This window comes from Tamandua tetradactyla, chromosome 7 (genome assembly GCF_023851605.1).
Source record: "Tamandua tetradactyla isolate mTamTet1 chromosome 7, mTamTet1.pri, whole genome shotgun sequence".
NCBI lineage: Eukaryota > Metazoa > Chordata > Mammalia > Pilosa > Myrmecophagidae > Tamandua > Tamandua tetradactyla.
The window spans coordinates 72,095,839-72,109,631 of record NC_135333.1 but is presented as its reverse complement, the minus strand read 5'-3'; the positions used below and the strand labels follow the sequence as shown (position 1 = coordinate 72,109,631).

Genomic DNA, 13,793 nt, shown 5'->3' with positions numbered 1-13,793 from the left:
GTCAACCGAAGTTTGGAAAGATAATAGAGAAACCTAGTAAAGTGGAGTTTTGGAGAAAGGGTAAACATTGACAGCAGTTAACTTTATTAGAAGACTGTAACAAAGTGATTATTACACAAGGGTACTGACATTTATTATTGAATTTTCTAGAAGTCAAAGCCAAAAGGAAAAACAGCACTTAAATAGTTACCATTAAATAAAATAAACTATGTTTTTTTCTAAAAGAGATAGATATTTTCTTCTCCCTACTCCACCTCTCTAGGTTCTTAATTATGTAGTATTTAAACTCTACTACAGAAATTATTTTGAAGAAATTGCTGTATGAAGCAGCTTGTTTTTTTAATATGTAATTAGGAACAAGTTTACCTGATCTAGAAACATCCACACAATTTCCAGTCCCATAAAATCAATGATTAAATAGAAATTTAGAATGAATGTTACATATTTGAGCAAATGTATTAAAATTTGTTCTTTTAAACAATAAGGAAACGTTTACCAAGAGATATTTTATAGACCTAAAGAGAGATTTTACTGACCTAAGCAATTTTATGGACCCATGAAGAACCCATGTTGAGCAAGGTTTTAGGGTGATGGACATTACATCTCTATCACAGACTTGGCAACTTCCCACTGGCTGAAAAATGGAAAGACTAAAGACCAATGCTTTCATCAAGAAGTAGAGTTAGAAAAATTAAATAAGAAGCTAATCAGAAATTCAAAGAACTGCTAACAAAATTCAGCAAGATTTTGAAATACTAAAATTTATGATTAATTATGAATTTATCTATAACCAAGCTTCATATGTGTATTTAAAAGGAAGGTTGTAAATAAGTGAGTTAGATGACTAATTATGAATCAGTTTTTATTTGGAAGATCCTAAAGAATGTGAAGAGGTAATACTTGCTTGATGTGTATTGAACTGTTTAAATAGAAGTACTGTTTTAAAGGGCACCTGGAGAAATGTAATAGATGGAGAAGAGACTTTTCTTTTTACAAGCCTTTACCAAATAGTTTATCTTGAGCAAGTTGAGATGTTTTCTGGATCTCTATTTTCCCATTTGCAAAATGAGGAAACTGGACTAATGATCTCGAGAGTTCTTATTTACCTCTATCATTCAGATTTTTTTTAAAAGGACTTGATTTGCTATACTTTTTAAATACTTAAACAGAGAAGCAAAATCTGGAATCTTCACTAGACTGTGAGCATCTTGAGACAATGAACTGTGTTTTATTAATGCTTTTTTCCAAAACTTGTATTACAGGGATGTAAAACAGGAAGAGGTACTCTTTTCAGATATAGCTCTAATGAGAAAACTTTCTCATAGTTTATGTCATAAATTGTAAACAAAGAGATATCTCGGGTTAATGAAACATATTTAACATGTACCCACTGTTTGTCAGATATAATGCTAAGAAATGGAGTTTCAGAGATAAATGACAAACACATTCCAAACCGTAGAAGACATCTTCACGACTTCCTGGGTATTTAAGTTGAGTTATGAAAGGTACATGGGCTTTCTGAGCTTTAAATATGCTCTTTTAATTGAACTGTCTTTATCAAATAATAGCCCATAAATATTTAAATGAGCATGGGAGGACATGTAACAAATAAATAGACGAAATCTACTCGTCTTTTTGAAGTAGGCCCTTTTCATGAAAAGTTAATCATTCTTCCTGGGATAACACAAACTATAGATATTTGTGATTCAAGGAAATACAGAAGGACAGTTTGATAGAAACTATAGAAATGCTATCAACCGACTTGCCATTTAGAGGACACTTGATATTTAGAGAACACTGCAGTTAGCAACAGAATATTCTCAGAATACACAGAATGTTTAATAAACTGATAAATTCTATCATTTACCAAGATAGACCATTTTTGGGCCATAAAACAAGCTTCAATAAATTTAAGAGAATTGAAGTCATGTGACTATAATGGCATTAAATTGAACATCAATTGCAGAAAGATCTCTGTGAAATCTTCCAATATTTAGAAACTAAATATCACACTTCTCAATAACCCACGGTCTACAGAAGAAGTTAAGAGGAAATTTAGAAAATATGATTAACTGAATGAAAATGAAAGCACAGCATGTAAATATATGTTGAGATGTAGCTGAAGCTGCACATAGAAGGAAATGTGCAGCACTAATTATCTATATTCAAAAAGATGTGTGATTTTAAATTAAGGGCTTCATTTTCCACAGTAAAAAACTGGAATTAGAAGAATAAACTAAACCTAAAGTAAGCAGAAGAAGGAAAATGATAAATATCTGCGTGAAAAATCAATGATAATAATGATAGAAAAACAAGGAGAAAATAAACCAAAAGTTGATTGTTTGAGATCAATAAATTGATAAAACTAACAAGGGTGACCAAGAAAAAGCTGAAATCACACGTTATAAATATCTTGAACGAAAGACATGCTATTACTACAAATGTTTCCATATGAATTTTAGAATCAGCTTGCCAATTTCTATAAAAAAGTTTCTGTAATTTTGTTAGGGACTACTCTTAGTCTAAAATTCATACGGAAAAATGCAAAGGTCTTGAAAAGTCAAAACAACTTTGTAAATGAACAAAGTTGTGAGACTAACACTACCTTATTTCGAGTCTTCTTATAAAGTCACAGTAATCAAGACAATGAAATTTTGGTCTAAAAATAGACAAATAAATCAATGAAACAGAATATAGAATTTAGAAATAGATCCATATGAGTAAAATCAATTACTGCTTAGAAAAAGGTACAGAAGCAGTTCAGTGGAAGAAGGACTGTCTATCAGGAAATAGTACAAAAAATTTTGATATTCATATTAAAAAGACCAATCTTTGATTCTTACTTCCCATCATATAAAAAAGGAACTCAAAATGGGTGATATAAATATAAAATTTATTATTACAATACCTATGGAAGAAAACATAGAAGATAAACTTTGCAATCTTGAGTTAGCTTAAGATTCTTTAGTCACAAATCAAACAAGCATGATCCATAAAATAAAAATAGGTAAATTAAATTTTATTAAAATCTAAATCTTCTGCTTCCCCAAAGGCAGTTAAGAGAATTAAATGAAGCCACATACTGGTGGAAAATACTTGTTAAACATGTTTCTGATATAGGACTTGTATCCAGAGTATGTAAACTCAAAACTCAGTAATAAGAAAACACAAAACCCAGCTTTAAAAATTGGCAAAATATTTGGAGAAAAACTTCAGCAAAGCTGACATAGTGATGGCAATTAAACAGAAAAAGATCTTATTTGTCATTAGTCTTTAGAGGAATGCAAACTAAAATGAGATATTCTCTCATTTATGAGAGAGCTATTCTGTTAGAATGACTGAAATTAAAAAGGCTGACCAGACCAGGAGTTGGAGAGGATGTGGAGAAATTCAAACCCTCATACACTGTTGGTAGGTGTGTGAAATAGTACAACCACCTGGAAAACAGTTGGATGCTTATTAAAACATTAAACATACCCTAACCACACGTCTTTACAAATATGTGCATATGAATTTTCATAGCAGCTTTATTTATAATATCCCAAAGCTGGAAACAATCCAAGTTCCCTTCCGTGAGTGAACAGACAAAGTGTTCCATATCCATAGAATGGAGCAGCACTCAGTAATGAATGAATATAGGTTACCAGGTATGGGGTGGGGATAGGAAATTGGAAGTTAAGGCTTAAAATGTGTAGAGTTCCTATTTGGAGTGATGCAAACACTTTGGTCATGGATGGTGGTGATGGTAGCACAACACTGTGAATGTAATTAACAACACTGAACTATATATATATATGAATGAGATTAAAAGGGGAAATGTTAGATTGTATAATGGTAGCAAAATGAAATTTTTAAATTTTTAAATTTAAAAATGAAATTAAAAAAATCGACAACTGCACTGCACACTGAACCATGGACTACAGTTAATAGCACAATTATAAAAATGGGCTATCATCAATTGTAATGAATGATCCACACCAATGCAAGTTGTTAATAGGTTGGTATATGGGAATCTTGTATTTTATACATGATTTTCTTTAAATCTGCAACTTCTCTAATAAAGAAAAAAATGTTGAAAAGAATGAACTATTGACATATGCAAATGTATAGAAGAATCTCAAAATAATTATGCTGAGTAAAAGGAGCCAGGCAAGAAGACTATGTACTGCTTAATTCCATTTATAAAGAAATCTATAAAATGCAAACTAATACGTAATTGCAGAAGGTAAATTAATGGTTGTTTGGGACATAGGGGGAGAGGAGAGTGAATGGATAGGAGCAGGAAGGAGGGGTTACCAGGGGATATAAGAAAACTTTTAGTAGTGACAGATAATTTGTTATTTCTATTGCTGTAGTGGTTTTGTAAGTACATGCACGTCAAAGTTGATCACATTTTTAAATATGCACAGTCATTATATGTCAATTACATCTGGATACAACTGTTGAAGTGAATAAGATATAGAAATAAAGGGGAAAAAAATCCAAAGAAGGAATGCTTAGAAATTTATGTTAGGAAAGAAACAAGGATATTTATTGAATTATTATTCATGTATAACTTGGAAGTTCAAAGACAGGGCACAGGTGAGAAGACTTGACTTAGAATTGAAGGAATATTGTGCAGTAAAGAAAATTGTATTAGAGAGGGATATTTAAGAGCATAAGGAACGTTTCTTGAGATACTGATAATTCAATAAAGCACTATTAAATAAAGACACTATTCTGAAAAAAAATTCGTGGAAAAATGACCTGAAAATGAATCCAGATTTTTGTACCAAGAGTGGTGTACTGTCACAACAAATAACTAAAATTGTGGAAGTTGCTTTGGAACTGGGCAATGGGTAGAATCTGGAAGAATTTTGAGTCACATAATAGAGAAAGGCAAAATTTGCCTTGAACAAACTATTAGTAGTGGGACTTTCGAGTTGATGAGATTTAGGCTTTGCATTAACGGTGTAGGGAGTAGAGACTTTTGTGTATGTTGGGATGGAGTAAATGCATTTTGCATGTGGGATGGTTGTGAATCTTTGGGGGCCAGAGGACTGACTGTGATAGACAGAATAATGCCTTCCCTGCCCCTTGAAAACATCCAGGATCAATCTTCCAAACCAATATGGCAGGTGGGGCTTGGCATATATGATTAAGATAAGAATCTTGAGATGGGAACATGATCCTGGATTACCTGGATGAGCCTAATGCAATCACATGAGACTATATAAGAGGGAGGCAGGATTATTAGAGGGAGAGAGTTTTGAAAATGGTATCTTTCTGGTTTTGAAGAAAGAGGAAAAGGACTTCAGGCAGCCTCTAGGGGCTGGAAAAGGCAAGGAAACTGATTCTTCCCTTGAGCTTCAGAAGAAATGCAATTCTACTGACACCTTGATTTTATACTAATGAGACTTCTAACCTACAGAACTATAAGATAATTAATTCATGTTTTTATAAGCCAGCAAACTTGTGGCAATGTTTTATAGCAACAACAATTGAAAGCTAACGTTAAAATAGAGTAAAATAAATTACATTTTTGTTCTGGTGTATGCGTGTGTGTTTTGTTTTTGCATTTCTTAAGTCTTTTAAAATGAATATATTTTAGGAATAAAATGTAAAGTATTGAAGTGCTATGCAAAGAAGAAAATACTAAATAAACCCAGTATGTCTTCCTATTTTATCTGCTTTCCCATCTTTAGTTAAAATAGGTCTGTGAAATAAGTCCATCTTGCTAAAAAGTGTTCAGAATTTAGAGAGATGTGGAAAAAAATTTTAAATCCTGAAAATACTTACTGTTTCCTTGCTCAATGGACAACACTTTTATTCCTGATTGGGACATGCCTCCTCTTGCTTTAATCTGAAACAAAAGAAAACGCATCCCTTATTCTTTTAAAGTAAACATATTAAACTTTAACCAGTTATCTCACTACTCCAACCCAGAAGTTATTTTCAATTACCAATTTTCCTATATGCATATTTACATATAAAAATGATTACAATTATACAATTTTACAAATTATTATACAATTTACTTAGCAAGTACTATTAATATTATGACTGTTAATAGTTCAACTTTGCATATTATTCTTTCAGCAAAGTTTTGGGCATCTACTACATACAACACAAAATATAGTGAAGGCAGGAGGTGCAAAGGGAGTTCAGTGGTAGAATTCTTGCCTGCCATGCGGGAGACCTGGGTTTGAATCCTGGCCCATGCACTTCAAAAAAAACCAAACAAGCAAACAAAAGGAAGAAAAAATAAACAAAAAGTCAACAAATGGTGTTGTAATAATGGGATACTCACATGGAAAAAAGGATGAAATGTGACCCCCATCATACAAAAAATATATATGTATACACACACACACACACACACACTCACACACACATAGTGAAAGCAGATATATGTAAGTATTGTCTATTGTTGCTTCTATTTTAAAAAAACTAAATGTGCTGTGCACTCTATGGGCAGGTATTGAAGTAAATAATTTAGTTTTAAGATTTTTATTTAGTTTGCACTTGAAGTAGTTATTAATATTTTCTCCACTATTCAGGTGAGTCTACTGACATTTCTGTTCTGTTTGTTTGTTTGTTTTGCATGGGCAGGCACCGGGAATCAAAACTGGGTCTCCAGCATGGTTGGTGAGGACTCTGCCTGCTGAGCCACAGTGGCCTGCCCTGACATTTCTTTTTATAGGTGAGATTAGGTAAATTGTCCCTTGTTTCAAGTACTTGGAAGCAATAGAGCTGAGATTATAATTCCGTAATTCTTTTTTATAGCATATTTACCATTTTAAATTTATAGTTAATGTTCCTATACAGGACCTCTTGCATATAATTTTTTCCTCTTAAAATGATTTAGTTGGGCAAATAACAGCTTTAGACATTTGAAATTTTGGAACACCCATGGCCTTATTGGCCTCAAAAGTATTGTATTGATTTATATTATGCCTGACAAATGTACCTTTTCCCTGAAATTACACGTCACGAGCTTGAATTACTTAGAAGCATTATGGGTTTAAAACGCTTTTGTTTATTGTTTTAATTTTCATTTTTCCAAATAATGTAAAAACTGGATATGTTTCCATAAGATTGTTTATAACTTTTATTTCCTCTTGGATAAGTTCTTGGTTCTTCTCCTTTTATTACTTATCTGCTGAGTTAGAAGATGAATATTTTCTTTGAATAACGACGCTTTTGTTTTAGACTCTTTCCTCGTCTATTCAATAATTTGTCACTGGAACTTGGCAAGAAAACTCCCTCACTAAGTTTCAGAATATCAATGAGAATGAAAAGTGTTAGTGTTTTTTTTTTAGGAAGTAACTTCTCTTCAAGCATAAAAATAAAAAATAGCATTGATATTTTGACTTTTCTTCTCACCAAATAATAGAAGATTAACTCTTCTTGTTCCTTCAGGATGTGCTCATTCAAGATGTAATGTGCCTGGATTTCCTGGTTTTGCCCACAGGTTAAAGTACCAGCAACAGCTTGAAGGTGAACATAACTCTTGCTTGGGGAGAAAACACTCTTTAAAGAGTGCTGTGCTTCCATATGTGATTCTTCCAGCCACCAGTCATCAAAGCAGGGTGTATTTGGTTTGTAAGTGACCTAAGTGAAGAAATAAAAGTCTTAACTAGGCTATTTCCTATTAATATAGCAAATATATTGTAATTTATGCATAGTGGAAACAGGTCAGTATGCTGCTTTCCCAAATGTAGCTTAATCTATAAATGGCTTCCTCTTAAAAGTCATTTAAGGTTATTCTATATGGATTCAGTAGATATTATTCACTTGCAATCAAGATGATAACTTTCTCAACACTTTTATGTTTGCAATTTGCATCCGACTATTCAACCCATAATAAAAATAGCAGTATACCCAAGAAATCCAAGCAAGGTTTAATTTATTTTAAATCATAGAACATATTGAAATTTTCAGGGAATACCAAGATGATAGTCACTATCTCCTGGAGCTAGACCACATTATAAACAGAGTTTATATCTAAAGTGAAGTTTTTTTGACAGAGAATTTCTTGTTTCTTATAATTCAGATTCCCAAATGCTTAATTTTCATTTTACTCTTTATTATCTTTCTTTTTCCCCCTGGATTTTCTATATCCTTAAGTAATGTGGTTCCAACGATGTTTGTATTTTCATTCCCAGATCCCCCTTTCCACTTACTTTAACTGTAATGAAAGAAGATGTGAAGTTGGTAGTATCAATGGAAATATCCGCCAAACCATGCTCATTAGTTGTAAAGCTGGAGTGGTATCCAACTGCATACACGTTAGCAGATATTGTTTTATTGGGGATGGGCTGATCTTTTTCATCAACTAGAAGAACCTAGAAATAAGAATGTGATATGTGACCACAAGTCTCATAGAACAAAAACACCTTTCCCTTTTTGTTATGTTCATCTCTTGACCTTTTGTTCCCTCCCTGTCATTTTCTGAAGGTCTTAGAATCTGGCAACAAGAATTGTTTCCTGGGCAAAATACTCATATTTTTTCACTTGTCATTTCTTTTTGAATATCTCACAGACATTCAAATAGAAAATACCTAAAAATGAACTCAGGATGTTACCTTCTCAAATTCTCTTCTTCTCTGATGTTCTCCTTCTCAGTAAATGGTCCATGGATCTACCTAACAGTTTCTGCCTGAATTCTAGGGGCTGTCTTAGCCATTTTCTATCTCCTATTGTCTATAACCAACTAATTGCCAAGTGCTGTTAGGTCTTATGCAATCCGCCTTTTTGTCACTTTATTCTTAGCCCAAACCCTACTCTCTACAGCCTGAACAAATCTGATCATGGTATTCTCCTTCTTATGAATCTTCAATCACACTCAACCCCCTAAGTGTAAGTCCCAAAATTCCAAATGGGTTTGATGATCTGTCCCTGCTTATCCACAACTACCCAGTCACAAGTTAATTCAGCATTCCTTCTATGTCACCTGCACTCATCGTGGCTACCTTTTTATTCCTTGCTCTTGAAAAGCTATTTCACAATTAGGGTCTTGTCCATTCTCCCCTCTATCTTAAATTTCTGGCTTACTCAAACTCATCGGACTTCAGTTTGCTCACCCTCCCCTGTTAGCCTGAAATGGCCTTTCCCAATCATGGCTATTCATATATTTTTTTGCTAATTTGATATGATACTAGCATGAATGTAGAAAACATAAAATTCTTAATATGCCACTAAAATGAGGACATTGCCCATAACCTGTCACTCAAATATTAGTTGCTGTACAAGAAAATTAGAAATGCCTAGAGATCTTGTATAATACCGCTTGTGTGATAGATAATTGATAGCTTCCTAAAGAAATAACAGACCTAATACTGATATTGATATTGCCAATTTTGAGCTGTAAGCTGAAACTTTTCTAAACTCTCAATAATAATAATAATAAATAAACCATCTAGATGAAAGAGTATCTTTTTATTCTTTCTAAGAGAAAATGTTATAAAATCATTCTCTGTAAAGAGGCAATCAAAAAGTATGCAGCCAAACTATATATAGAAAATGTACTATAGAGATGTATTAGGAAGTTAATTTTATTTATTAACTTTTATTTATTCTTATTTGTTTTTTTCCTAGTTTTTGTGATGGTATTTGCTTTTTAAGTTTGTAATGTGCTATAGTCATTTTTGTATTTTAAATAAATATTCATTTGTTGTAATACATTTTGATACTGTGCTTTTTAATTCAATTTTCACAAAGCCTCACCTCCCCAATTATGATTATGCTGTAAAGATATTTTACCTGCCCAAAGAAAGGGATCCCACTTCTGTAATGTGAATCTGCTTTAATAAATTTCAGTTTGCTTAAGGTATTAGTGATTTCACAGGATCCGTGCTCAGTTAATTCCAATCCTGAAAAAGAAAGCACAGTTGAACTGTTCTATGTACTTACAGCTCATCCCCTGCTTCCACCCCCACTTCATTCCATTGTAATGAAGTACCATCGTTTTTCTCTCTTCTCCTTTCAAGAATTTATCTCATTTAGAAGATAGAAGCCATTTGACAAGGACTCCATCAGCTTCACCTTCATATACAAATTTATTGATACCCATAATTTCAAAATTCCTGTTTCACAAGTCTCTCTCCTTGCTTCATCTATGTTCCTAAGTCTTCATCTCCTCTGTGATCTTGCTCCATTCTCATCTCTACCTTCTGCCTCTCTCACATCTTCTCCACCCACCCAACTTTCTGCATATGAGATTCTTCACTTTGACCTAATAATATTCTTAAATCTCTATCACAAACTACCTCCCCATCAAGATTTTTCTTTTCATGGCACAACCTATCCACAGTATAGGCAACACCTGGTCCTTTACCACTCGATGAAATATAATCTGTATTTTTGTTTTCATCATCTAAAATACTGCTCTATCAAGTTCTAAATGATAACTTAATTGCCCCCAATACAGAATCTCATCTCAGACATCATGGTACATGTACTCTCTCTATATAAGTACCACTGTGACTTCTAAGAAATTGTACTCTCTTATTTTCTCCCTATCTATATGACTTCCAATTTTATTATGCTGACTGGTTTAATCATAAAAAAGAGACTATCTCTCTTTTATATGTTGTTGTTTTTGCTCTTGGACCACTCTTTGTCCTGTGTCTAACTCAAATTTAGCAATGCTGAAGGAGCTCACTTTCAGAGAAATTGCATCCCCTCTAAGGAGGGTATGGACGCAATTGGAACGACTTCCAGATTTACATCTCTGATTCTGATTTTGCTCTCACTCTCTTTTTTAAACCATTGACTGGATGAATCCATTTCAATTTTGAATTCCAAATTATTACTAATTATCTTTGACCCATTTTCATCACAATACTGCTCTCTCATCTACTCCTTCCTCAGTTAATGGTATTTCCATTTCCCAGGCAGGCCCCAAATTGGGAATCTTTTAAGTCATCTTTGAATTCTCCGTATCTTTTCCTTTCATATCAAATCTATCAACAAGATGAGTAGATTTTACCTGCAAAATGCCAGAAAATGTTATTCCTTATTTGTTTATATTTGCAGCTTTCCTAGTTCATGGTGAACCATCTTTCACCTGTGCTACCACAATCATCTTCTCATGTTACAAAAACTTTTTCATCCAGCCAGTCTTTCTCATGGCTGCTAGAATTATCTTCTTAAAGACATTAATTTATTCAGGTTACTCTCCTCAAATATAATTGGAAGATATCCAGTGATCTTCAGAATAAAATGTAAATTCTTTGGTATAAGATATGCTTTCCTCCGCAATCTAGAACCAGCCTACATTTTCAGACTCTTCTGAGACTGAGTATATTTGTTGCCTGATTACTTTCCCTACCAATCATTGTGCTTCAAAATTCTCAAAGAATCAGTTCAAATGCTGTACTTTCTATAAAACTGTCTTCTGGCTCTATTTTAAAATTAATTGCCTCTCTTCATACACATTTGGCCCTTAAATTTCATTTTTTTGTGGAAATTTTATAATGTTTACTTATGTGAGTAAAGTCATGGACTATTCAATTTCACAGTCCTCAGCAACTATAAAGTATTTTATATAGACATTTGATGAATGTACATTGATATTTAATAAATATTTTAAAATAATACAAACCTGTTCCCTCCTCTTTGACTTTGCCTTCGACTTGTATTAACATGTCATGCCCTTTTTGTCTCAGCTGAAATATTTTAGTCTTTATGCGTTGTGTGAAACAGCCTTCATTGTCTGCCTGAAGGAAAAGGAAGAGAATCCCTGAGTCCTCTAATTTTCTATCAAAAAGTCATATACTAATCTATGAAAAATATTTATTGGTCATAAAAACAATCTTTTACAAGTATGCTGGCCATCCTTTTGGTGCTTATCCTTTTCTAAGCCCAAGAATAACATAAAATTTCTTCATTGACCATTGAGTTATTCATTGCCAACCTTTGCCTTTTTTCCCTCTCTCCTGAAAACCTATCCTGAGCGTTGCACATTTAACTTCTTTTTGAGTTTGAGTTTTAAAACGTGTCAGGGTGTTTCATAATTCTCTTTTTTGCATCTGTTGCTCCTCAAGTGATAAATTTCTTTCTCCCATTCTTTAGTTGACCAACAGTAACTGTTCAAAACGTAAACACAGCATCTTCTAAGAAGCCTTCTAACTACTCCTGGATTAATATTGGTTACAGATTTTTTTCCTAACCATATTTTCTCAATATCTAGGACATTAATAGAACATATATTCATTGAATGAATGAATCCTTAGAGTAATTAGATTACCAAACTAAATATTAGGATATATGTTTCAATAAACTGTTTTTCCTCATTTACATGGAAAAGATTTTCTGCATAATATGATTCCAACACATTTATTCTATTTAATATAGATGTCATGGCATCTTAAAAATAAAAATTAATTCCAGTTTCCCCATCTACTAAAGATTTTAGCAGTTGAATTCCTCTCATGTTTATCTTGTTTATCAATGTTTATCTTGAGTGCTCATTCAGCACCTCAGCTTCGCATTTATTTGTCCTATGCAGCTTCAATAACTTTCTTTTCCATCCCCCTAGCTTACACTGCCACTCCTGAAATTTTACTTGTTCTTTCTTTGAAATCACTAATGTGCGCATTCCATTTTTCACTAGAACATACTCTTTCAACTTGTCCCTTAATTATTCTTATTATACCTCCTCTTTGATATGATTGGAGCCTCCAATCTGTTGCTCTTCTCTGTTTTCTTCTACTTCAACCCACTATCGCTAATAGTCTTCCCTATGTGTTAGGTTCCATAATAACATTTGATCCTCCCATTAGTCAAATTCTAAACACAAGTCACATTGTTCTTCTGTTATCCCTTTGACAAAGGTTAACTTTGGATTCAACTATATCCTTTTGATTGCTGCTGGGAGGAAATCACAAAATTGGCCAAATGCATACCACTATATATTCACAATTTCCACTGGCAAAATGGGTCTCTGACACTGCCAGGCAATGTTACAATGTTTTCCTTACCCAGTAACTATTTCAAACACTATTGACTATTATATTATGTTCACTATTTTAATCCATGAGAAAACCATATCTGGAACTAGTGCCTTGGAGAGAGAGAGTGGTTTCCACATACCTGTTGACTGAATTCTTCACAGATTTCCCGTGAAAATGTGCTTTGGCAGGTGGAACGGCTCCGGGAGTATTTTCTGCACACATTCATTGTCACAAGTCCAGAGACCGGCTTTCCATAGGTGTATCTATAGCAATAAGGCGGTCATAGAAAAAGGTACTTAATATAAAGAACTCAGTCATTTCTTCATCTAATTAATCTATTCGTACATCCATCTTTTTTATCTAAAGCAATTGCATTACCTTTCACAGCATTTGTGCTTTAGAAGCACTTATTCTGAGAGACGTATCTTATCTAAGTGGAAATATACCCATAACTTTAAGAGTTTTGAAATACCTCAAGTGGAAAATTAGCAATTTAGTTTTATCTCAGCTCTTTCCTTTCTTTCAATTGAGGTTTTCCTGTAAAGATTGTACTATATCTCTCTTTCTATGCTCTCATATTTTCAGGTTATAATTCCAGTTTTATCAATCCCTCCTCAACTTTATTTAAAGAGAAAAACTTTTGGGATATATTCAGAGCTATTTCTAAGTCCTTCCTAATTCATACGAATTTTAAGAGATAAATGAGAAATTAGACGGCAAAACATAGGTAGAAAAAAATGTTAAAGATGAACAATATCATGATGAGTTGGTTTTATCTGCCAAATACAATGAAAGGATTTGATGCAAAGCTGAACTTAGTCTTTTAGTTTATTATTTTTTTCAAAGTGTACTTTA

The 13,793-nt window shown here is 33.1% G+C and overlaps 2 protein-coding genes across 2 annotated transcripts in view; both read right to left on the bottom strand.

Annotated features, from left to right (window-relative positions):
• Positions 1-13,793, bottom strand: part of KLRF2 (killer cell lectin like receptor F2) — a 155,802-nt gene that overhangs the window by 62,169 nt on the left and 79,840 nt on the right. The gene's annotated exons all lie outside the window — the stretch shown is intronic.
• Positions 1-13,793, bottom strand: part of LOC143691480 (pregnancy zone protein-like) — a 61,149-nt gene that overhangs the window by 39,827 nt on the left and 7,529 nt on the right. The window contains exons 8-13 of the mRNA XM_077169993.1: positions 13,078-13,201; positions 11,588-11,702; positions 9,745-9,854; positions 8,166-8,327; positions 7,366-7,593; positions 5,779-5,842 (exon numbers count right to left, since the gene is read on the bottom strand). Coding sequence (XP_077026108.1) covers positions 5,779-5,842; positions 7,366-7,593; positions 8,166-8,327; positions 9,745-9,854; positions 11,588-11,702; positions 13,078-13,201 — 803 coding nt within the window. The remainder of the gene's footprint in view (positions 1-5,778; positions 5,843-7,365; positions 7,594-8,165; positions 8,328-9,744; positions 9,855-11,587; positions 11,703-13,077; positions 13,202-13,793) is intronic.